The sequence below is a fragment of the Bombus flavifrons genome, chromosome 12 (genome assembly GCF_040668555.2).
Source record: "Bombus flavifrons isolate JBK064 chromosome 12, iyBomFlav1_principal, whole genome shotgun sequence".
Classification (NCBI taxonomy): domain Eukaryota; kingdom Metazoa; phylum Arthropoda; class Insecta; order Hymenoptera; family Apidae; genus Bombus; species Bombus flavifrons.
The window spans coordinates 7688734-7714675 of NC_138453.1; the positions used below are offsets into that span (position 1 = coordinate 7688734).

Genomic DNA, 25942 nt, shown 5'->3' on the forward strand with positions numbered 1-25942 from the left:
AAACTAGACGCAGCAATAAACATACATTATAATCAAACTTATAGAATCAATTCCAAGAAATCTTATGATTCAAATCCACATCAGTGTGCGAACTATTTCCATAATTTATGCCGTATTAGATTGTACCTACTGCAATTTCACAGGGTAATAACGCGTTACCATTCACCGACTGAATTAAATGACGCTGAATGTGAAGTACACGAGTCTGACCGCTCGTGTTCGCTAAATATCATCGGAGAAATAGAAGAAACAAACGTGGACTTTGGTCGGTTAACAGACGAAGAAAAATGAGAAGGTCGATTCGTGAACGTTAGATACCAATCAAAGCAAATATTATTTCAATCATCGCATAATTGCAGAAGAAATGATATTCAAAGCTTGCAACTTTTCATTCAAGTAGATTTTAAATAATTATCATTTGTTATTGCAATCTTGTTTTCAGTCCGAATCGCGTATTATCTAATCTATTGCCTGCAATAAATAATACTTGGGTGACGTCGAAACTGTTACCCAGGAAGCAAGAGTAAAATGCTTAAGCCGTGCAATTAGGAATTACGTGACACGTTACGGTAACAATTTATGAGGCATGAGGTCCAATGATGGAACGAGACGAAGGAATGATTCTGGTATCAGTTCGTGTGAACTGAAGGCGCGTACAATTGAACTCTTAAGAACGAAATTCTATGTTGTCATCGTTTCAAGAATTAATACGTTAACGGTCCAAATTAGACTAGTTTCTATAATACAATGTCTAAGTAACGTCTATAATAATGTCTAAGTAAAGCGATTATAGTTAATCGACCAAAATAAACGTACCTAAAAAGCACTATAACGGTGATTCAAATTTGGTGGAACGTAGCTCGCGTCTGTCGAAATTATAGTTGAGACATTGTACGATGTTATATAATAAAAATTCTACCAGATTCCTCCATAACCGCTGTTGATATTTTCACGCTGATTTGTAAATTATTATGTAAAAAGTCGCATTGTTTAAGGTTGCAGTGGCCCAGTAAATATCAACGTTTTGTCCTCAAACGTAAATACATTCGACGTGTTCCCAACATAATTGCTGTATACTAGTAGTGGGGTGAGCGAATCGTTGATTGGCCAGTTTCAACAGAGGGCGCCTACCAGGTCCGGGTCGATGTTGCTAAAAGCTGCAGCAAGTGAGGGAACATCAGTCGCTAGTACCTCCTCGATCTGACTATAGACAACTGTTTTCACTTCACAACAACACAATTCTACATCGGTTTCACTTTGATTTTTAAACACTTTCGTGCATCCACAGTTACAGAACGTTAGGCGGATTTGCACGCAACATACAGTGAACAAAACATCAACAAACGCAGAGATTAGAATCACACAATAGAGAGTCGACAGTTATATTCGAAGGTCTTCGGTGGATAAAATTAATCTGGTAAACCGGTTGTACGAGAACAGATTCTGCAGAGGCGACTCCACAGATTGTCCGAGTGAAACCACGTTGTCGTGGGCGGTAAAGGGAGAGAAAAGGAGCCAAAAAGGGTAAGGAATACCTTACATATAAATATACATAACTAAAGCAGAGTTGAAGTGGCGGCGAGAAGGGAACACCGGTGTGCTGGAAAACGGTGAGGCAGCACCGTGACTATGTAAACTACTAGCATATACTTGTGGCAGCGCGTGCGCAGAGTCGGACAACGTCTGTACCGACAATATTTATAAAGGTACATCGTAACGTGATAGATAGATCGTCGACGATCAAACAATCAAGTAAATCGAGGGTAAAAGAAGATTTAACCAAAGAAGAGGACAAAATCGGAGAACTGGGCTTTTCTTCGAGCATAGGCAAAGAAGCACGCAAACTGGCTCCAGAGGTGAGGATCAAGCAAATTGGAATGAGGGAGGACTTGTTGTCCATAATACGGCACACAAGCAGCGATCATTTTTCGGAAGAACTCTAGCCGAAGATTGAGCAGCAAAACGGGTAAAAAGGAGACTAGCAATAGACCACTGTTTCCGAGTATTTTATACGAATAGAGGGCTCTTGTTTGCTGGATATTTCAAGCAAAAGCGTTACCAGAATCGCTTTCATTCTCTTCCTGCAATTATCGATTTCTCAACTGGTCTACCTGTTGGCTTGTGTTTTCCTGAAGGGAAATCAAAGACCCCAATTTGAATAGTTTATCGTCGGGTTATGCCCTGGGTTGCCGCCTGTCTCGACCTGCTGGCGGCACCGATTCTGGGTTACTGTCTGGCCGTGAGGAAACTTGCACTGCAAGCCGGCTTTTTCCAAGAAGAAACCAACAAACCGATCATAACACAAACGGTGAACGCAACCAATACGTCGACTATACAAAAGGAGACTTCATCGTGCGCTGATACGATGGCACCAAGCGTCGAGGAACAGCGCCAAGGTAAAACGATTAAATGGAACACTAGTAATATGAGTTTCATCTAATTGATATTATTTACTCGTACAATCACACCATGTTCGATATATTCGATAGGTAACGATGTTATTGAATAGCAATTCAATCGGTAATCAGGTTGCGAAACATTCGATGGGGAACGTTATTTATTTCTTATCTATCGAAAACGAAAGCATCGGATTACTGTATGTTATGCAATGCAACAGTCATCATAAAAAGTTTTCACGGAAATGCAATATGCAAACGAAATTAAGAAATGCCACCTGCAGGAATACCGGATGAAATAATGGCTTTTTTCATCGTTTGTTTTTCTCATTGAAACGTATTACGCTTTTTCGCTCGTTCTCTTTGAATTTCTCGATTCGTGTCAGGCAGATCTTTAGCTATTGCACCGAAATTCCCACGAAACCAGGCCACGGTTTCACGAATCTGTGATCTCCACTTGTAATCGGAGTGGTGACTATAAATAAAACGCGATTTAAATAGATATCCGTGTCGTGTGTTCGAAACGCGTGCGACGAACGAAAATTCAACGCGTAACAAATAACTTAAAATTGATAAACTTGTTGTTTTCATTGAACTCGCATGGAAAATGAAAACAATAAACAAAGAAAGATTCACAGCATAAAAACGGAGAATCTGTACATAGATTTGCACTTGTCACGTTATCTGAGAGATAAATTTATCGCGAGAGGTAAGTTTACGGCTTCTAATAACGGAGGTCTGTCGCCTAAAAAGTTAGTATGCATTGATAAAAAATATTTTATCCTTTTTCATTTATCATCAGTCCAGTCGGACCAATTAACGTGCGCCTTTCAAAGAGGCGTTTCTGTTGCCTAAGGTTGTCGCCGGTTTTCTTTTAACGACGATAAATTGCGTGTCAATGAAAAACGCGACGGGTACAGTCACACAGTTCGTAAAAGCAGAAAAGATCACGAAGGTCAGCAGGAGTCAGAGATGTAAACGAGAAAATTATGGTAATGACATGGATTATCATGATCTCTGCGATTATTGTAATCTTGTCGCAGGGGAATATCGTTTCTTAACCTCTTGCGTTGCTGCTTTTTTTTTATAACTATACATAATTAGCTATTCGCGATTAAAAGATTCAATTATGGAAACTTCGCATTAGGTTCTTTTTGCATTCCTTTCATTTACAATTAAAGTCTCTGTATTCACAAGTGTGTCTGAATATTAGAAGATAAGGGGTTAATCAACACTGGAGAAGGAATTGCGTGGTTCCATGTTTCTTCTAAACGTGGCCTCGAACACAAAAGCTGTTATTCGCGAATGAATAGAGATTATTCAGTACCAGTCACCGAAGGACGTCGAAATAACGTATGGCAAATTCATCTTATTGCTATTTGTGGTAACATAAATTAAGCACAACAAAATTCCCGTTGAGATAAATTAAACCTTCCAGGTATCCTCGATCTTTGAATAGTGACACGTGTCTGATATTTTTAAATCGGCAATCGGCATCGTACCACATAGAAACTTCACTGATATATTCTAAAACTCGCTATTAATATCGTTATTTAATTGAACTTAAACATAGAATCATTTGAGACAACGATGTTTTTTGACAACGTGGATATTGCTGGTAAGAATTCGTCACACGTTCCAATGTTTACCTCGCGATAAACCGTGAAAGAATTTAATGAGACAGAGGAAGAGGGAGAGGAAAAAACGAGAGAAGCGAAAGGTACAATTTCTTCAAGGATATCCCATGAGGGATATTATCTTAGCTCGTGGAACGGCAATGTGCACATTGCACACCGTACAAGTTGTACGCCAATAAGACTAAAAACTTCACGATCGAGGGTGTGTCTCTTGTGTTTCTTTGAACTGCTACTTTCGTGACCAGCCGTACATGTAGTCATTACACGTGCATTATCATCAGCACATACCAATTATTTGTATTGTCCTTGTAGATACGCACAGCTTATAAATATACAGTGGCAAAATAGTAGCTGTTGTCAGCTGTGAGAGAGTTGTATCTTATATCGTAATACGTTCTACACTCAGTTGACGCAAATGCTCCTTATCTCGGAGCACGGTGGTTTCTTATCAAAGGTTTCGTTTCTTTTTTCTATATCTCAGTAACTAAACGATCGTACCAGGTCCCACGATTATCTCATCTTATCAAACTCAAGTGCTTTCGAATTTTATAAAGCTCCAATAATTTAAGCTCCTCTCTATCGTATAATTCTGACAAGAGTTTTCGAGTACGATGAGTTCCAGAAATTACCTTGTTTTATCTAGATAATTCAAGTAGCTGTCAATTCACTTTTTCTTTTTCCTTTTACCGAAATACTGAAGGGAAATTTGGTGAAATGCAATGTAGTGATAGCTGACGTTGCAGCGCTGTTCCGATGCAACGAAAGTGGTTTTCTCCACAAGACCGATTATCGATTTTCTGCCACTGACCTTGTTCTTATCCTGCGCATGAAAGCGTATGGAAATGGCCGTGATGCATCTTCGCGAAGACGTAACGACGAGACGAGGAACTTAATTTCATAATTAATTACTGTATTCTGTCGACACAAATTTCATTGCCATTTGTTCGTAGATAAATAAATATTCTCGACATGGTATTCCATGGAATAATTTAGTATTCACGCATACTTTGGTAGCCGTAGCGTGGCGAGAGCACGTGCGTTGTTACAATTCAACGCTTGAATAATGAATCGAATGACGACACGTTTCAGGTCAACGTACCAACTGTTAAAGCTGGTTTCATGGGGATTCTCGATAGGTGATAGTACATCGTTCGGTATACGCGAATGATCGGTATTGATTCGTGTATCGTGTATAACAGCTTGGTAAAGACGACACTCGAAGCTGCACTTTGAATTATAAAACAATATACATACATCGGTATATCATCCGATTGTTTGAGTTGAAAAACTTCCGTTTTCAATACGTTTTATTTTTCAAAGCGAAACGTGCGAATCATTTGTATAATCTATAAACGTGCATCGAAGCTCTTTTATCCACGGATCAAGGGGCCTAATTCGTAATTATTTTGTTGACACGCGTTAAGTCGAGAAAAACAGACACGCAAATAAAAATGAAGACAGATATCGCGAATTACGAAATCGTTTCGTGGCGTACGTGCTTCTGCTTATGGTAAAAAATCTACTTAGAGATTCGTTAAATTAGTCCACATGTAATGACCTTTATCGCTTTTCGAACTTCGATTATTACGTACGAGGACATGCCGATTTGAAACAACACGCGATAACGCTTTTTTCTATCGCCATGTCGAATTTCGTGAACCCAGATAATTCGATAATTCTTACTCCATTTGAATTTTTTATATTGTAAACAACGAGTTAATTATAAAGTTACAGACAGGTCGTCGTACGTATTTTCGTACTTGAACTTTAATCCTACTTTGAACTTTCATTCTATACACCGCAATATATTGCGTACGATTACATATCGATTACGAACGATTACACGATATATTACATACATTATCACATGACATATAGAGTTTTGGAAAATATAGCAATCAAATACGTAGATCGCGGTTATTTATACTGTTCTGAGAAATATAGAAAAATCCAAATAATTACACAATTATATAAAATATATATAAAAATATTAAGCTGTTTGAAAAGTTCGCAACATTTCTGAGAATTGATATGCTCTGTAATCGATTGCGATACAATTGGAAGGGGTTAATTTATATTTTTTATAGGGGTTTCGTAAATTTAATTTATATGAAACAATATTGTATTTTACAAACGATAGAATGTCAATTCGATGAAAATACATTTTCTTTGAACTTCACTACGAACTTTTCAACTAATATAAATATAGATAAATATATGAATTATAAAATTGCTATATTTAGCGAGTGAAACAAATATTTCGCATGAATATCCGTATTCCAAAAATGAGAATAGAATGAGTCAGAATATCGACCAAACAAAAAACAAAGTTTGTTGTTGAGATTAATACCGCGAAAGAAACGCCAGTCGCAAAAGTGCAGCCAAAAGCTCTCGTGTATGAGGAGAGAATTCTAAATATAAAGTTCACCAACGCTCGGTTTTTAACGTGGAACCCAATAGGAAGGCATCAGTACTCAGTTGAAATTCGCACTCTGAAGCTCGCGAGTTTGTCTAGCCGGTTGTGCCATTGAAACGCATTCGTTATTATTGATTCGTCATTAGTTGATGGTCGAACAGTGTTGTTAACGGTACATTGTAAAGAACATGTGTGTGATCGGTAAGGATTGATTATTCTTCCACCGATCAATAGCGAAAAAGATTTTAATCTAAACGTACGGGTAAAAACCAGAACGCTCGTGCAAATTTCGCACGCAATATAATGCTCGCGTATATCGAATCTTTTATTTTCACTTTTATGTCCATTGTTTCGTAGAAATCTAAATATTTCATTCGACAAAAACAAAATAAAAATTTAAAACATCTTGTTTATAGCGCGCGAGAAAGAGTTCTTTTGTGAATCGAAGATGCGTCGGAGGGAAACGATAATTTTCTCACTAATTTCATTCTTACTACTATACAATCACATTGTTCGATTTTCTATCGAATTACGTCACATACGTTCACATTGTTAATGATCATTCGACTGTTGGCTGGCTTAAAAAACTACCTTGGCACCGAGTCAAATCTATCATAGTCGTTTGGGTGCATCTTCTAAAATTGGTCCTTATTATTATATTATTATACAGATAAAAATAACCGGATGCTACAATGAAATACCTTAGAAAATATCTGACTTCTATCGTAATCGCGTATTGGCGTTAAATTTGTTCACGATCTGTACATTTATACTTGCGTCTTTGTTGCACAATCCTTTGTCTCCTTGAGGTTTATCAATGGCCATGCGTCTACACATCAGGCAAATGAAAATTCAATTAATTACACGAGTATCATATATTCTCTTGCTTTCAGAACCCAAGGATAAAATTGCAGTAAGGACGCCGGGGATAATGAAGTCTCCCCGAAAATTTTCAGGGGTTGTAATCGCGATGTGCGGTTTACCAGGTCGTGGAAAAAGCCAAGTGGCACAATGCCTTTCGCGCAGACTCAACTGGAACGGTGAATCTACCAAAGGTTGGGAATTCTGTTTTGTTTACTGCCGATTGCTACGCTTGAAGACGAAACCTGTTCATTAAATCATTAGTCATCTTAAATAAGCGGTTTCGTAATATTATTTCCACTCGACCATCAATTATCTGTGTTTCTTTTCTTTTTTTTTTTCATTTTTAACTTCCTATTTCGCGGTTGTATTATGTGTACAAGTTACGTGTCTGATCATTAATTCGTTAGTTTTTCATTTTTCCCATTTTTGTTTTCAACACGGTCATTAAGAGGATTTATTATATACGCTCAACAGACTTGTTACGTAAATCAACATTTACGGCGCTTTAAACAAATTTTAATTTCTATTTTGTAATATATTACATTGTGCACTTTCTAGTTTAAAAGTAGTCTATAAAATACTACAGATAGATATATTCTCTACATACGCATATACGTATACCATGGAGACTATATAACATGGTCGAAGAAAAACATCATCCCATATTGTTTCTTTGTGAAATGCTAAATAATTGTTCTATGTTATTGCGTCCCTGGACCTACCTATATTTCATGTATAAATAAAACTATCTTTATATGTTTTGTACTGCATTAATTTCGTCACACCATTGTAGTGACGATGGTAATAATAAAACATTTATAACTATTGATAAATAGTTATAATTAATTGTTAATAAAAAGTAATTATTCAAATTATGTATTGCTACTAATCTTGGGACGCCGGACACCGGTGACCTCGACGACGCCACGTCCAAGTCGAGTGCCGGTCACCGGTGACCTCCACGACGCCACGTCCAAGTCGAGTGCCGGTCACCGGTGACCTCCACGACGCCACGTCCAAGTTGAGTGCCGGTCACCGGTGACCCCCATGGCATTTAACGCGTTAAATAATGACTGAATGTTTCGCGAATTGAATCGATGAAAAACGAAAATCACAGGAAAAGTAGTGTAATTTCAATTTTCTCGAATGCTTCAAAATGACAAATGAGACATTGACAAAGAAGGGTAGTTTAGCTCACTACATTTTACGCCGTACTATTATATTGCTTCCATTTAACGATACAAATCTAAATAAAAAAATATCCAATTATTTAACCTCTCCTAGATCCTTCCAACAACTAATGAATTATATTTAATTATTGCTTTAGTGATGAGGGTTAGCGACTACCGCAGGAAAAGACTGGAACCATATGGAGAGGCCGTATCGCACGAGCTGTTTCTTCCAGATCATACGACGAACGCAGCATTGAGAGCTCTGGCCCAACGAGACGCGATGCACGAGTGCGCTGCATGGCTCGCAGGCGGGAATTCCGTAGCTGTAAGCATCAATTAGACGCGTGACAAACGTTTAGTAAAGATGTGAAATTGAATAGAATCTGGAGATAAATTCAATATCGAAACGAGAACGCGTGCCGTTGCATTCGATCGAAAATAATCGCGAAAGTTCAAGAGATTTCAGTATCGAATCGAGAACAACAACGCACGCGATTGTATTTGATTGAAAATAATTGAAAATAGTTGAGAAAGATTCGGTATCAACACGAGAACGAGAATACGCTCGGTTATACTTGATTGAAAGTAATCGGAAAAAGTTGAGAAAGATTCAATGTCGAAATGAATGGAAGCACGCACGATTGCATTTGATCGAAAATAATAGAACAGAGTTAAGAAAGAATCTTAATCGTTGCGCATTTGAAGAATCCGACCGGAAGAAGAAACACGTGTTTTTTTGTTATTATGTAACCGAGGCTGCAAGAATAGATTAGAATATTAGAACGGTCAAGGGTCGTATTTATACATAGATCGCGCTAACGGTGGACGACGCGATTAAACCGAGGCTAGTCAAGCCGGTCTACCTTTCTCCGACCGAATCGAATCTCGTCGTACGAGTTTTACCTGGCTTAATATTTTTAACAACATGTACCAACGTTCCATGATAGAAACCGCGATAGTTCATGGTGTTGAAAGTAGCTTAAGATCGGCTCGTTATTTTCTCGATATTATACGCTTTAGAAATAGTCGAGAATTGAACAAATATGACACGCTTTCTATATGAAGACTACAACGGTAAAACGTGTCTTCAGTAAATTTTAAATTCTATGTGGAAACGCATCTCAGATATTATAGGAAACTAATTACTTAATTCTGGAATTAACGGTGCATTTTTCTTTCCAAATTATAACATATTGAAATATTCCTATTTATTTTAATTTATCGTATTCTTTCTGTGTGGTCTTGATATATAAGTTAACAATAAGAGAAACCAACATGTAAATTCATATATAAATTACTCGCCATAATTATTAGGACATCTACACGTTATAAGCATCGATTGGAACACTTTGATACTTTTCTTTATCTGCTATATCTTACATTACAAGGTACATATGACGCGAACGAAATAACTAAAAACGAAAAGCACTCCATTCGTATTAAATATCAATATGTGCCCTAATATTTATGGCCGGCGGTGTTCTTAATTTAATAAAGCGATAATTAATTTTGACGAAGGACCTGCAGCAACATGAAGACGCTTTCAGTATTTAAGTTGCATTTATTGGAAGAGAAAAACATAGGTATAGGTTTCATATTCAAATGTGTTTAAATAATACAAATATTAGTTTAGATCATAAATTTATAGCACGTGTTAAAATATGATATAGTTTTGGTTAATTTTAACTTGCATTCTGCTGGTTTACACAAATTATTGGAAAGCTACCTCCTTGTTGCAGCAATCTCTCCAAATATACAATACAAAGAAAGATAACTGAAAATTGATATAGTCTAATGTCTATTTAAATAAAACGCGTAGGAAGAAATATACTGAAATTTGAGTTTGCGAGTCGTCACAGTTAGTTGCATTTAAGAGTTTTCCTGTTTGAAGATTCTGGACGCCACGCTGGTGATGCGAGCGCAGCGCGCCGAGGTCTTCGACTATTTTTCCGGGCAGCTCGGTTATCGCGTCCTCTTCATCGAGTGCGTCTGCGACGATCCGGTTGTACTGGAGCGAAATTACAAGGAGATATTGCGGTACAGCGCTGACTATGTTGGCATGGATTCAATAACAGCCGAAGAAGATCTACGATTGAAGATAGCTCATTACATTCGATCTTACGAGCCAATGGATGAGAAGACGTATCCACGAATCCGTATCGACACCGGCAGCATGGACATCGAGTCCTGCAATGTGTCAGGCCACGTGGAGACAAATGTCCTTGGATATCTTGGAAGCGTCACTGTTGAGCCGCATACTCTTTATTTCTCTCGGGTTGGTAATCCATCAAATTTCACATTTGTCATCATTTAATTCTCATCTCAGATATTCTAATCCTAGAAGCCCAGTCTTAGCGTCTTTAGTCTTAATTAAAAGAATTTTTCGACAAGTGATAATGATAACGATAATGAAGAAACGTGTTTGTTCTTAGATTATGAGCTGAGTCAAGGACAATTGTGCCAGGTCATGGCGCCTGCAATTATTGAAAAGATTAACGTACATAACTGAGCACTTCATTTAGCATGACAAGCCCTCAATTGTTTACATACAACGTGTTTTAAAAACATACGTATACGTACACGTATACGTATACGTAAAAACATACATATTGTATTTTTAAAATGTTGCTATCTTATCAGGGCTTGGTTCCAAAAGTAATTTCTTTTCATTTGATTGTAATCTTATCATTACTACGCCTTTCTTCTTGAACGTAACCAGAATATTCTACGATTTGGTAAAACTAAAGCTCTCTCTCTCTCTCTCTTGATTACAGCACGGCGAAAGCGAGTACAACGTATTGGGTAAGGTTGGTGGTGACGCAGTTTTAAGCGCACGTGGCGAGAGATATGCACAAGCGTTGGCCACCAAGTTCAACGCTATGCGTATTCCCGACCTGCGCGTACTAACTAGTCGCCTTCGAAGGACTATCGCGACTGCTCGTGGCGTGGAAGCGCCCCAAGAACACGTGGCAGCACTCAACGAACTCCACGCCGGTATCTGTGAGGGTCTGTCTTATGAAGAGATGCAGGAACATTATCCGCAGGTAATTTCAGATCAAACGCCTTCCTCCTCGAAATTTCGTCACTGCTTGCATTGAATTCCGTTTCAAGTGTTGTTGATCAAAGGATTACTCAGACATTCTCACGGCCAGTAGATTAGTGAAATAGCGAGTGAAGATAATGTATACTTTGAAGAATTACTACGGATGATTCATCGAAAAACATGTAAATTCGGCTTCACTCGCTACTTGCCTAAACTTCTGGCCGTTTTTAAACGAGCCTTCACTCGATTGGATTTATCAGTCCCTAGCTCTAAGAGCTTTAATTTATTTGTGTAGTAAATGGTAGATAGCTGTAACAGTTATCATTGTAAGTTTTAGGGTATAGAATATAAGCTTTTTGAACTAATCTAATCATATCAGTATTATGTTAAAAACATTGTACCATAATTGACATATTTAAGATTGATATTTGATAAAAATTTCCCCAGTGGTCGATTAGTTACTGCAGTTATAATTTATATTTCGATAAGTTTGTGGTCCTAGATATGAAATATTTATTATCTATTAGGTTTGTCAATTTACTGCTCTAAGCGAACAATTTTCAATCGTAACTTGGAAAGTGAATAATAATATAAATCTTTGCGGATGACCCAGGCATTGTATACTTGGCCACTGGGGAAAAGTATCGAGTGACTTAACGTCTGCGTTAACAGTCTGTAACTGATTAAAACTCAGTTGTATGCAAATTTATCCACTTACGTCCACGAAATATTTGTTTGACTAATAAGCGTTGACTTTGGCGTTTAAAGAAATATTCCCAGTCAAGTAAATAGCACATTCACGATGATCAAAATGTTTCACGTTGTCAGATCGGATTCAATCAGTCTGATTAATCTGGACGAAGTTTTAGAACACGCATAAATGAATATTATAATTACAATACAAAGTTGACGTGTACTTATTAACCGTGTATTATAACGAAACTTAAATCATACCATGATTTGAATATTATATCGCAGGTCTACTTTACTAAAGTTTATGTTTAAAATTAGCCATTGTTCCCTGACTTTGCATAAGCTAGGTTTTAATGCTTTAGGGACCTCGATGTACGATCTATTCCATGACTTACAAGCAAAAGTCTATATACTTTAGTATATAGTACATAGATAGCGAATATACCTTTTATATGTCTAAACCAATGCTTCTGCGTAGGAATTTGCATGGCGCGATCAAGATAAGCTGCGCTATCGTTATCCATGGGGAGAAAGCTACATCGACGCCATGCACCGCGTGGAACCGGTTATTGCTGAATTACAAAGATCCAACAACATCTTGGTCGTGTCTCATCAAGCTATTCTGCGCTGCATCATCGGCTTCTTCACAGATAAAAAACCGGAAGAGGTGCCTTACGCTGAGGTGCCACTGCATACCATCATCCGAGTCAGCAGCCAGGGTTACAATTACAAGGTGGACTTCTTCAAGTTACCCATCGAGTGCGTGAACACGACTCGCGTGAAGCCGAATAATTGCAGCGCGGACAGAACCGCGGACGATGCTCTGCTCACAGTCCCAGCACATTTCGACATACCAGATCCTTGGCGAAATCTTGGCAGCGGACCTACTCTCGTGCAACAACACTGAGAAACCGCTCGGGGATCCACGATCATGTCGAAAATTCGATGTCTGTTTGTTTGTAACCCCTGAAGCTTTCAGCAGTGATGTCTTCTTGGAATATTTTTGCTTTTGAATCCAGGCAGGGGATGAAGATTTGAAATATCATGCAAGTGATGGATTGAATATATTTTTAGTATGTATATATGTATAAGTAGATCGCTTTAAGATATCTTTAAGAATTACAGATTCGATGAGACGGAAGATGATGATATTGGAGTCAATTCAGAATATATTTTTCGATGAATAGATTGGATAGATCGCTTGAAAAAAACGACATGTAAGATCGAATAATTGTTATCAAGGCTAGACATTTATTTTTGAAATTTTAATTTTCTCATAAATCCTGAGAAACTTTGGTCGTTTAAACTTTGACTTGTTTATCGCCGAGTTCCGTTACCTTCGCGGGATGTACTCCGATTGTCGTGTTTTTCCTCTTTCATTCTGTTCCCATTGGCAATAATTTAGTATCCTGCTGCTGGAGCCCTCTATACGTTATGTTTAAGCAGTTTAATTTTAATAACCACATACAAGTCAAATGTTATATTAGCTCTAATATGTCGCAGACGACTATCGCAACAAATATTTTAATTGTACATTGTAAAATGCAGAAAGACAGGCAATCTTTTAAATTGTAGGAATGCGAAACATGTCTCTCGTATTAAATTCTATTTCAAAATATTGATATAATATATACAACGAACATACGAAAGACAGCCTTTTTAGTATTGTACTATTTATAGGTGATAGAATTTTAGATTTATGTATTTTCGTTTGCTTAGTTCCTAGCACAACGATCGTAAGCCTTGAGATTTGGACGATATTAGAATTTTTATTACTGTAAAGTACAATTGAAAGATACTGTACCGTAGTGTTATATAAAGTTTGACTATAAAACGGACCTGATATCATTGTTAACAAGGAAATAACGAATATTGTATTTTTCGAGTGTGTATGAGTGTTCGAACGATAAATGTATATTTTTACGCACAGAATCAGCGATATACTGTGCTACGCTCTCGTTTAAGAAATGTCAAAGTAGCATTCGAGCAAAGTATTTGTCTCTACGAAGGAAAGCGCGTGAAATAATCAACAGAGGTTCAGATCAACAAAGATTAAGAAAGAAAAGAATCGATATCGAATGGCGCCTTCTTCCGTCGATACACTGTTACGTTTCACTTAGGGTTAGATTCTATCTCGTAGACCGCATAAATGTGCATAATATTTTATTAGGCATCACGTGGAAATCTTCGAACAATCTATTTATCTAAGACAAATTCGAGGATTCGCAAAATGTGAATAGAATAAAAAATAAATAAGCCTTACGAAATTAATTTATTCCGAGATGAATTAAGTACGAAAGAGATCAAATTAATTTTCTATACAAGTCAAGCAAGCGATTATTTGTCTTTGATTCGCGCGTAACAAATGGCACAAGTTATCTAGTCCATTCATTGCTGAACATTCTGGCGTTCTTTCTTTTCTCTTTTGCTATGCGGGCGTCGAAATAAAAAATTATAGAGCGTTCTAAATGTTAAGTGGTATTAATACCTTTTAAACTCCTTTGTTTGTTTGTTTTTTAATTGTATATTACGAATAAACGTTTTTTACAAAATATTGTGGTACCTCTACATTCCTCAATCAATCTTCGTATGACTCATCGTAAATTATCATCTATGCGATAATCAATTTTAGCATAATTAAATACCAGTTAATTTATAATGCAAATACATTTACGGGTACATACAGTTAATATATGAAAATAATTCACATCGTGATTTCCCTAACATAACTTCCGCAATTAACATTCGATGACTCGTATGTATGACTAGAATGATTCAATAGAAACAGGTACAGCTTTGAATAAGTTTGACTAGATAAAAAGTGGTTATGAAGTAAACTGCGAACATGCATTTATGAGAAACTTATGAACGTACGTAATGTACAAAAATATATAAAGTATGTAAAATAGAGTAGTCGTTAGAACATTTAGTAAAGCAAGTTTCTGCTTAGGTTGCATTTCTTCACCGGTATCCATAAAAAATGTATATGTATAAATATTCGCAGTTTACTATTCAAGACCCAGATGGAAGCTTAGACAAAGTCTTAACCATAGATCTTAAAAAATCAGCAAAAATACAAATATTCCAAAAAGTTTCACCATCGTTTCAATGAGAAACGACGAAAATCAATAAAATCCCGTCAGTATCCATTTTAAACGCCCGACCTCATCAATTTGGCAGTATAATCTCTTTGTTTACTCGCTAAATGCAGGTCCAAGCTTCTCAGCATTCTGTTTTGAATCTCCTGGTCGTGAGACGACGTACTTTTCCATAAACCAGTTCTACAATGCGCCACTCTCGGCTCGTTTCTCGAATAAATCCCCAGTCGAAAGCCAGAGTAATTCGATTGAGACGACTTCGAGTTTACATCCCATTTCGTCTCGCGAAGAACATTCTTCATGAACCCCACTGTAGCTCTGCGACAGGTGTCATAACCCAACAGTTGAATCCTTTTACCGTGAATCGCGTCTAATTGAGGCTTATTTAATTTGCTGTTAGTCACTCTGTTCATGATTGTTTCAACAGAGTCGGGTGTCCCGGGAAGATTCTCGAACACTTTGCGAAGAACTTCATTTGTCAGGTCTTCCTCGCTGCTGGACTCACCTGGCGAAAAAATTCCAGGTGTTAACTTTGTGTCTGGTTCAATTAACTGTAAAAACGTAAGAAGGCAGAACGAGGCACGAAAACTGTTACATATCGATTCCGGTTTGTAAACCAATTTTAAAGAATTACTATTTTCCATGATAGTAACAAAAAATGAAAATCAGTAAAAATATCGATTTCTACGTCCATTATATTTTGATTCTATACTTTGTATGATTCTGCCTTCTTTACATTCCAAAAACAATATTTAAAAAATTGTTTGCTAATATCATAACTACATCACAAGATATTTGTTTGTTGTATTATTTTCTTTTACTTGTACTTAATATTAAAATTCTTCTGGATATCACTTTTATAACATGGAGCAAAAAATGTATCTGATCGGAAGCTTTTCCAAAGAATAAAATTCTTTTTACGATGTTTTTCAAAACACGAGAGAGAAAAATGGATTGAATCAACATAAATTCAATGCTTTATTATAAATTAGCTTGCAGGGAAACTAAATAGAATATCAAGACAGTTTTCAAAGAACAGATACGAGATACTTGGGTTCCGTAGAGGTTTCAAATTTCTGAGGAGCATAGGAAATTAATGATCATGGCAAAGAGGCCTCATAAAGAGACCAGAGAAGATGCTGGAAAAGTCGAATAATAAATTTATAAATTAATGTTACCGAGATCGCTGGTATAGTCCGTTGTGTACGTTCCCTCTTTGATCTCTCGTTGCAGTTCCAAGATTCTGGCCAGCGCCAACTGCAGATACTCTTTGGCATTCGGCTCCTGTATAAACACCACATGAGTATACACGCTCTTAAGTACTTAGTTTATATCTTACAATTTCCAGAATCGATAATTCACTCATAATCGACATTCGCGCTGCACTCATGGAATTTACCTTCATCGGTTTGGCCTTCTTGCTATCGTTGTTTCTATCTGCCAAACACGGAGCCTGTATCGTACCAATAGAACACAATTAAAAACTGAACGTGTAAACAAAAAGCCTTTTTCTCCAACCACTTACCGACGAATATCTTTTCATTCTTACTGAGACACAACGAAACCACGAAACAACTTCACCATCGATCCACTAATGACCTTTCACGAACGACTTCACGCGATAACACTTCCTTGTGGCACAGAATTAACGGTAGTCAAAAATAAATTCCTGCTCTCGGTCTTAAGCTTCTGCTGCTTTTCTCCTCCTCCCTGGATCACAGATGTTTCCCCTTCGAGCTAATGGTCCTTTTGTCCATCCAGATTCTTCTCCTTCCCCCAAAAGACGATTCTTTCCTCGTTTCAGAGTACGGTAGTTAGGAATGTAGGAAGACCGTTGACTGGCGTCGATGGGTATCGACTAACCACGTCCAAATCGTAGCAGTCCCTTGTTGCAGTAGAGACTGCTGCGAGGGTGACGGTTTGCCATGGCTTCACCCTCTCTCCGCTCCCCTTTCAAAACCCCTAGAAACGTGCCCCTTGCACTGGGCCACCCCTGCAGATGCGAACCATTGTATCGGGAACCCCTGTTTGTTCGACGCGTGCCCTGTGCCCGATAAAAACGGTTGGCACGCGCCCCTTACTCGAAACTCACAGCGAATACGTTACAGACATCCCGGAACAGCGGCCATAGAATTGGTGTTCGTTACCCGTTTCACCGAAGATTGCGGGGATAAGACTCTGATAAATCTTGCCCCACTGGTTACTATCGATTCTTACGCAAAATGGAAACAAAACTGTACAGTGGAATAAAGAATGGTTTATTCGTGGAAGTAAGTTTGAAAAGACGTGGAAGTGCTGTGTTAACTGGGCAGGGTTTTGATTTGTTAATATCATGGTAATTGGTCGTTGGCATCTGCACCAGATTTTTAAGTCTTTCGTATTACGTATACATCTGTTCATAAGTATTAGGATACTTGATATAACCTAACCTCAATTCTAAGCCGAGTTATTTAGAAAATTCTCCAGTTTTATGAAACACATATTGATTGCACACTTTTTGCTGCTAGTGCATGCCTGGTATTCGTATCCTACTTGCAGTCAGCGCGTAAAGGAGATATTTTAAATTTCTTAGAAAAATACCTTTCTCGATAATTTTCCACGTAAAGTTCCAACACGTGGCTTACCGTGCTTTTTTTAGGATTACACATCATTATCGATCACAGCATCATTTCATTTCCATTTTGCACGTTGCACAGAAATTTTTCTCGAGTTCTTCCCATTTTTGCCTTTAACCAGCCTTCGCCTGTTCCGAGTAAAACACGAGCTCTCGAAACGACTGGCACGTTCATTTTCTTCGTAAGGTCAGGGCTACACGAGCGTTGCAACGACGTCCGTTGCAGAAATATATTGTCGTATATTGAAGTGCACAGGCTGAGAATGTGAGTCACTCCAACATACAACAATGTACTTCTACAACGGACGTCGTTGCAACGTTAGTGTGATCCCGGCCCGAAACGACGTCGTAGTGGAGAACAGTACACCGCACAGTCTGTTAAAGTGGCTGTCTCTGACCGGGAAAAATCATAACTTTAACAATACAAGTCAGACGCTACTTTTCGCCTGTAATAAATTTTTCAAATTCACGGACACTGTCAACACTCTACATGTTAACATGATTTAATTATACCCAGTTACTAGTAGGTTGTTCAGAAAGTTTTGTAGTTCTGTTATTATGAACTTCTATCGAATAATGAACAAATACTGTTCCAAGTTGGCTACTAAAGAGAATCGAAGAGAAACATAGAAAACTTGTTAATAAAACAATTTCCTTTTCCCAGCGAGACAAGCTCTATATCTTTCACTTACTGGATATAGTATATACAATAGTCTGGTCATTTATTCATTGTGATCTTTACGAAACTTATAAGAAAGAGACACACAAAAAGTTAGATACCCAAGAATCTTATAAGAACTATTTACGCTGACCTTACCAAAAAAGACGAATAGTTTTTGAGGACAATATTCATGAAGTTACAGATGACAAAAAGTCATGGAAAGAGACAGTGCATATATTATTAAAAAATGCTAATTTTACAAGAATACATTTCTTTTAAATCTTTCCTAACCTTCGCTATGAATTTTCAGAACAACCTAATATAAGTATCGTATCTGCAAACTATTTACGAACTGTGTCCCGTATTAAACTAAATCCACTTAAAAAAATAAATATAGTAACTCGAATAGTTAAGCATTAGGCGATATTTTTCACAGTCCGCGCAGTGTCCGGTCACTTTTTCGAACGATCTAGAAAGCCAACTTAACACACAGCACGCTACACGTCTAGTGGGAATAACAAACCCGAGTCCTGTCCGTAGATATGAATTTTTATTCTCGCCACACAGAAAGATTAGGGTCGTATGGTACAAGTCAGTTGGTTATGTCCGGGCATTTACATATTCCAACCTTGTATCGATTCACTTGGAAACGCTTCCGTCGTTGCGTGGCCTAATTACAGTTATAATAGGGGTATCGAGAAGACGTCCAGACGTTATCTGAACGACGAGAACGTCTATAACGTACGGAAACGCGACGGCCAATAGACGTGCGATGCTAAATCCTGTTAACAGGGGTGCACGTCAAACAGGAATTCTCGATTAACAAGCGAAGGGGGCAAGGTCGTCAGACAGAACACAATTAATGCACACAGTCCCTTCTAACGCCCTCTCTAATTAAATTTCACCACGCGATTCAATAACGTCGGGATCCTCTCTTCTCTTACGTGCGTTGTTCAGTTTGCCGCGATACAATCCGTCGAATGGTTTCATTCAATGATCGACGCGATGCAACGCGGTAAGTATCGTAATAAGGAAAGGATCGGGGAAATGGCGGGAACCAGAATTTGGAAAGGATGGGGAGAGGCTGGGAAGAGGAAGGAGTTGCAACTGGCTAAGGCTATCGACAGGCCTCAATGAATTAATTCGTTTCCATCGGCTCGAGAAGGGGATAATTGAGATTCGATAAAGGAGGACTATTTTTTTAATCTGGAAATTGACTTAGCGATCAATCGATATCGCTAAAGGTAAGCTCAAAAATAGTTCAGGTTTATTATCGACAATTAGTCAAACGATCGAAAGATAATTGTTCAAAGCGATTGGAATATTAGTTACCGCTTGTCTCGAGAATGTCCTATTATTCGTGTTATGTGCTCGCGTACCTATACCGATGTACAGAGGCATCAACGAGGCAATTGGTCGAAAGTGTTCTTTGTATCAATGGCTTTGTTTCGAGAACCGGTCCCTCCTGATACCGAACTGCGGTAATTAATTATATTATACTATTATTTTACGTCGAAGTCAATTAATGACGTTGAAAATCCTTAAGCTAAAAGCTGAAGCTGCACTTCGTCGATCAAATAAAAAATTATCGCGATTGCACGTGCAGATTTACGTATATTTATAGTTACAACGAAGAATTCGACTCATGTATTCATTGTCTCTCGTAATTCAATCATAATCGATCATTAATCATAATTGAAACATTCAACGTAGATCTACCTTACTTGCGAATGGTCCTCGATTTTTAACAACGTTTAACGTTAGTCTTCATCGTGCTGACATCTCGAGATCGTTTTGAAAAATGCATTACGATCTAGAGTTTCAAGTCGGTCTCGTGGTTCCATCACTTGTTAACTCGTAAAGAGCGGTCGAGTTCAGTTCCTGAGTGTTTCTACGGAATATCGAGCCGAAGCTGGTTTCGTTGAAGTTGTCTCGCCCAACCATTCGTTTCCTTTGTGAAAATTTCGCTCTTCGATTACCATTCCTGTCTGAACTGTTCGTTTCTGTTCGACAGACGCTTAACCTCCTTCTCTTCAGGCAACAACAAAGATATCTGTTGAATCTATAAGCAAAACCTTGTTCATCGGTCAGTACGAAACTATATTCAGATATGAAAAGCTTTCTGTTTGTTTTTGAATTGTTTGTTTCCTTTTTTGGGTTTTCGGTTTACAAACGTGTTTGTTTACAGGCGTGTACTCGTTTATACTAATTGGTTGTTTGTTTAGTCAGTTACGATGTAGAGATAGTGAAATGAGTATGGATATGTTATCATCTCATGCAACATGTAGTACATAATGCAATACAATAATTAGAATGCTGATATTTATGCATTTCAAAATATTTAAATAACATGGAAAAAGATAGAAGGGGAGTGGAACAAAATTCTGTTTAGGTTCCATTTTTCTGATCGTGTTCGTAAGAACATAAATTTGCATAAACATCTCCAGTCTATATATAATATTTTAAGGAGAATGTGTGCCTCGATTTGTTATTTCTTTTGTATTTGTTTTGTCAAAACATTGTAGTTTTAGGTTTAATGGCTGACATTTGATAGGACGCTTATCTTGTCATACTCGCCTCTTGCGAAATGTTCCGCTGACAAAATATAGAGCGATGGGATTGACACAGCTGTTGATGAAGCTCAGACAGAAACCAACGATCCTGAAGGCATGCCAATAGTCATCGTAGTCTTGCTCGGATGATGGACAAAAGTGGAACCACATCATAAACGTGTGGTACGGTAGGAAGCAGATGAAGAAGATAACTACAAAGGCGATCACCATCTTTCCAACCTGTTGATCACAGCGAACGAAAGATACGTATTAAACTGGGACAACTAACCTGATATTTGGCCTAATTAGTTAAAATTTAATTATTAGAAACCTAGATTAGAATATTTTTTAGTAACATAGTAAAAAATCTGAGATAAATAGTTAAGTGTGGATTACGCATTACAATATTACTTCTTAAATTCTGAAATAAGCAGAAGATTTTCTCTATCGCGTTCTTATTTTTCTCTTCCGTCATTTTCTTCTCCATGATCCATTTCCTACTCTCTCGCTTCGTTTCCTTCCTTGCTTTTCTCCATTTTCGTCTTTTGTTTTTTTTCCTTTCCTTCTCTACTTTTAGCTTCGCTTTTCTTTTTTCCCTTAGTTGCCTTCTTTTCCTGTCGTTGCCTTCGCTTCAGCCCCTTTTCTTCCATTTTCTTTCTATTTTTTTTTCTTCCTCCCTCTTTTCTATCATCTTACGCGATGAACAGATAAAGATTTGACATGACAACTAGCGCTTGTCAGCAAGTTTTACGATATGTCCGTTTAAAAATATCTATAATAAGATTTCGCAGGTATCTGCCTCAGATCGATCGCGACCTTAGCAGGTTTAGTCATCGTTCAATCGATCCTGTAAATATGCTTTCAACGTCTCAACACCGATGTCGTTAGATAATACGCCTTTGCCTGAACTTTTGAAATATTACGTCAAATAAATTCTCAAGTTCGATATTTAACTTCTTTCACAGAAGCCTTTTTTATCTGAAAGATAAATAGAGATTAGCTGGAAGAAAACGTCGCCAAGAGAAATAGTCTTTTCACAGCCGAGGAACAAATCTGGGAAGAGTGCAGGCGTTCTAGCATCTACGAAAAATAAAGAGGCGATAACTCGTAGTCGTTCGAGAGAATGGATCATTTTGATTCGCATGCAGCGTGTCTTGGTATGGATCGCCAGCAGATAACAGTTAAATTGAATCTCTCGTCCAGGCGTAATTCTCAGCCGTTATCTAGAGGTGATTTGTCATCGCTGTATTTATAGGCCAATTGATTATATTATTTGTCCGAATTGTTCCATGAAATTGTATTAATCTCGAAACTCTATTTTCACGAAACATAGCTACCGTTATTACTACTACGAAATGGCTTTTTGTTATCAAAATGGATTAGAGAACGGTTGAATGCATTTGACGGACGAGAACATTGGAAAAGTAGAAGTAAGAACCGTGGTTATTGAAGGTTCCGTCGTATCTTCGCTAGACACGCTTCGATGCCACCTTCTATTGAATCAGTCGAAGTGAATCAGAATATCGAGCCGCATGTGAAGTGATTTTTAAATCAGACAACAATGACTTTCTATTATCGAGTATTTTAGTACACTGACTTGGTGTATTTGATCAAGCCATTGCACCCACGTTGCATAAAAAGAAATAAATTTCTATTGAAATAACAATTGGTCGAAAGACTTGATCAAATATGCGAACGATATTCATCTTAAATTGTGTACGAAGTTTTCAAATAAATTATTATTTTATATGCAACAGAAACGTGGAAGACGTTGGCTCGTTGAAGAAACTTCATTGGTCGATACGTCGATATACTTTAAGATGATCGACCGTCACTTTTCATTCAAATACAATACGGAAAGTGAAATTGGATCACATGCTAAAGATATTGCCAGAGAATATCCCGATTTATAGTTATTTATAATTAGCATTCTATCCCGGAAGTTATGGAACGCCTTCTTCGAGTTGTTGGACTAGACTTGTTTCATCGATGTTTAACCGTATATTGGCTTAAGGTTGTATTACACAATCTTATTATTGATCGTATCGAAGATTGCGTAAGTAAAGTATAGTTTATAACAATTGCACCATCGACTCGAGATTTGCGCTAAATTAATTCCGCTTCTTCTTGCACCTTGTTACTCGGGTACATGATGAGCGTGAAATTTTTTCAAAATAAATAATTTACATTTATAACTCAATTTACATCACAGTTTAAGTAACAATTTATTATAATTTAAATTTATTTACAAGTTGACTGCATATGTAAGCAGTGTAATTTCATAAAAATATCATACAGGTAGCAATTTCAATTTCTCTTTTCTCTACATCTTTACACTGGCATACCTGTATAACTTTTGTGTCAAAATTAGATTTTACTTGAAAATTGTATAATTTCATAATAATATCGATTCACTCTACCTTTTTGCGTGCTCGAATTTGCTCCAGCCGATGACATCCGGTGGATAATTCGCCGGGCATGTTCCTGGTGGACAGTTCGAGGTGTCGTGCCATTCCAAGATAGAATCCTGTTATAACGAGGAACGGTATCGCATAGTAGGCCAGGAACTTGAATAACACCATCCCTTTCTTATAGCTCTTCCCTGCGTTTCAGAACGAGAAATAAATTATACGATTTCGTGGGTGTGACACACGGAGAAATGTTCAAGCGGAGATCGTAAACGAGCAGCTATTTCGCTTTCTGTGTGTTCAGTTTAGGTGAAGTATACTTGCTCTTATAATTCGTTCCCGGATTGAGTAGAATAGTTTTTTAATCCGGATAGAAATATTTCAGCGTGTGAGATACTCACCAAATTCCACGGGGAAAGGGCTACAGATCTGGATGCTGTAGTTAGTCTTTATATCTACGATCAGCACATGAGAGAAAACAGCACCTGGCATCGCCAGAACAATCGCCAGCACCCAAATAAGGCAGGCTATTAGTATCGTTAATGGTTTTGCACTCAATCCGGCTACATGGCGGCGAATAGGATTTACGATCGCACAGTACCTACGATGCAACACGAGCATATCTTTCTTTTATTTGTAAATCAATTTTTATTGGAACTTTAACCCTGAAATACTACAGAACGGAGTAATTTATACCCCACTTAAATGTTTCTTTTAGAGATGTCTGTTGTGCGTGTATTTATTACTGTTGAGAAATGGTTGTTATTCATACGTTCCGAGCTGTCCCGTGCAACAAATATACCAACTGTAATATTAATATGTTGGTAAGATAGAAATCTTAGATCATATATAGATTTCTGTTTTACAATTTATTTATTATTTTATTATTTATTATATTATTTTATTTGCTTTATCACTAAATTTATTACTATTGGGCAAGGATGTTTAACGCCTTCTGTTTTATTAAACTTCACTAACGATACTAATTCAAATGTGCAAATAGATCCTGATAATTATTTGACATGGAAGAAATCAAAATTATTTAGCAACGTATCGTTTGTTCGAAATGAGCGTTGTGTTAATAAAATGATATGTAATTTTCAACATAGCGTTAATTGGATTGTGTATAAATGTAGTATTGCAGGGTTAAGATCATCTTGTCTGATCAAATGAATTCTTCAATTATACTTTATTTTAACGTTGAACTTTCTTATTAATGTAAATTAATTGATTTTCTTAACAGCGCAAAGGAAATTGGACGTTTAAGATTTCGTTTCGATTACTGATTAAACGCACGAACAACCAGTTGGTCGATTGGTCCATTAATGGGGCGGAACTTCACTAAAGTTAGGACGGCCAGCCTATCCCTGAGACAACAATTTCCTCAACCGTAACTGGGTTTGACAACTTACCTCTCGGCTGATAACGCGGTCAGAGTGAAAACTGAGACACCGATCGAAATATCCTTGGCGCACTCCGATAATTTGCAAACTGCCAGGCCCCACGGCCATGACTCGATTGTGTATAGAAGAGACGTGAACGGTACACTCGTTATGATCACCTGAAATACACCAAAGTTAAAAAGAGAAGGTACACGTGTATTGTATTGTATTGTATTTCCACGGTCAATTGTACTCGTGTTATTCAATCTACCCTTTATCGAAATTTTATTCGAGTATTTTTCTGTACTTTTGCAAAATTTGATTGAATACTACGAATATGTGGGAAACGTTTGAAAATCTGTTTCGTTGAAAACGATGCCTTTGAAATTTCGATAGGTGAGAGCGATAAAATAAACAATACTCAATATTATATTTGTACGGCATCGGGCATATAGTAAAATTATTAGAGAAACATTTATCAGGATTCATTGTTATCGAGAAAATTAAAATAAAAAGGAATCTGCGATAATGATACAGGAAAGTCTATTAAAATATTCGTGATGAATTCACGTTCCACGTCCTTTTAACATACCGTGTAACGTTCACTCAATTTGCGAAAAAAAGATTCCTTCATTAACTCGCTAAATTTCACCTGAAATACGGACATTTCTGATGAATTTCGAGATAAAAGGGCGATATTAACAGGAACGTTTTGTATTGAATATTATAATAAAAAATCTAGATTAAGCGAATTTTCTGTAATTTTATGCGGGATGTACAAATTTCGTCGTATGATCGAACACTCAATTATGCTGTTGCTCTCTTTTCTCAGTGGTAATCGTGAAATACACATTTTCTTTGTGTTTAAGCATGATCGTTCGAATACTATAATCGAGAAAATTTTTATTTATGATTTTCACACATGATATCGTATGGACCGCATTAATCTTTGATTATTCTCTGTCCGGCTATAAATTGTCCATGGATCAGGATGTATAGCTACATA

At 37.3% G+C, this 25942-nt stretch overlaps 3 protein-coding genes and 1 long non-coding RNA gene across 6 annotated transcripts in view; 2 read left to right on the forward strand and 2 right to left on the reverse strand.

The window, feature by feature from the left end:
- The first annotated feature begins 1162 nt into the window (after positions 1–1162).
- On the forward strand, positions 1163–14773 carry LOC138185580 (6-phosphofructo-2-kinase/fructose-2,6-bisphosphatase 4). 2 transcript variants are annotated; one of them, XM_069124622.1, is made up of 6 exons: positions 1163–2396; positions 7343–7504; positions 8641–8810; positions 10377–10760; positions 11260–11529; positions 12700–14773. In XM_069124622.1, the coding sequence occupies exons 1-6, from the start codon at positions 2177–2179 to the stop codon at positions 13126–13128; spliced, it is 1635 nt and encodes a 544-aa protein (XP_068980723.1). In that variant the 5' UTR covers positions 1163–2176; the 3' UTR covers positions 13129–14773. The 2 variants fall into 2 exon arrangements, with proteins under 2 accessions (XP_068980723.1, XP_068980724.1); XM_069124623.1 differs by lacking the exon at positions 1163–2396 and adding an exon at positions 6497–6650.
- LOC138185584 (uncharacterized) lies at positions 14222–16984 on the reverse strand. Its single transcript, XM_069124641.1, has 4 exons — positions 16845–16984; positions 16719–16772; positions 16498–16603; positions 14222–15824 (listed from the first exon to the last, which is right to left on the reverse strand). The coding sequence occupies exons 1-4, from the start codon at positions 16860–16862 to the stop codon at positions 15373–15375; spliced, it is 630 nt and encodes a 209-aa protein (XP_068980742.1). The 5' UTR covers positions 16863–16984; the 3' UTR covers positions 14222–15372.
- A 2170-nt stretch (positions 16985–19154) lies between these two features.
- The window catches only part of LOC138185582 (neuropeptide CCHamide-2 receptor-like), a 34659-nt gene continuing 27871 nt past the window's right edge, over positions 19155–25942 (reverse strand). The window contains exons 3-7 of the mRNA XM_069124628.1: positions 24967–25115; positions 23956–24155; positions 23567–23748; positions 21172–21386; positions 19155–20656 (exon numbers count right to left, since the gene is read on the reverse strand). Coding sequence (XP_068980729.1) covers positions 20416–20656; positions 21172–21386; positions 23567–23748; positions 23956–24155; positions 24967–25115 — 987 coding nt within the window. The 3' untranslated portion in view covers positions 19155–20415. The remainder of the gene's footprint in view (positions 20657–21171; positions 21387–23566; positions 23749–23955; positions 24156–24966; positions 25116–25942) is intronic.
- LOC138185586 (uncharacterized) lies at positions 20550–25116 on the forward strand. 2 transcript variants are annotated; one of them, XR_011174663.1, is made up of 4 exons: positions 20550–20680; positions 21126–22375; positions 22480–24190; positions 24798–25116. It is a non-coding gene; the product is annotated as an uncharacterized LOC138185586 (long non-coding RNA). The 2 variants fall into 2 exon arrangements; XR_011174662.1 differs by having other exon boundaries at positions 22480–25116.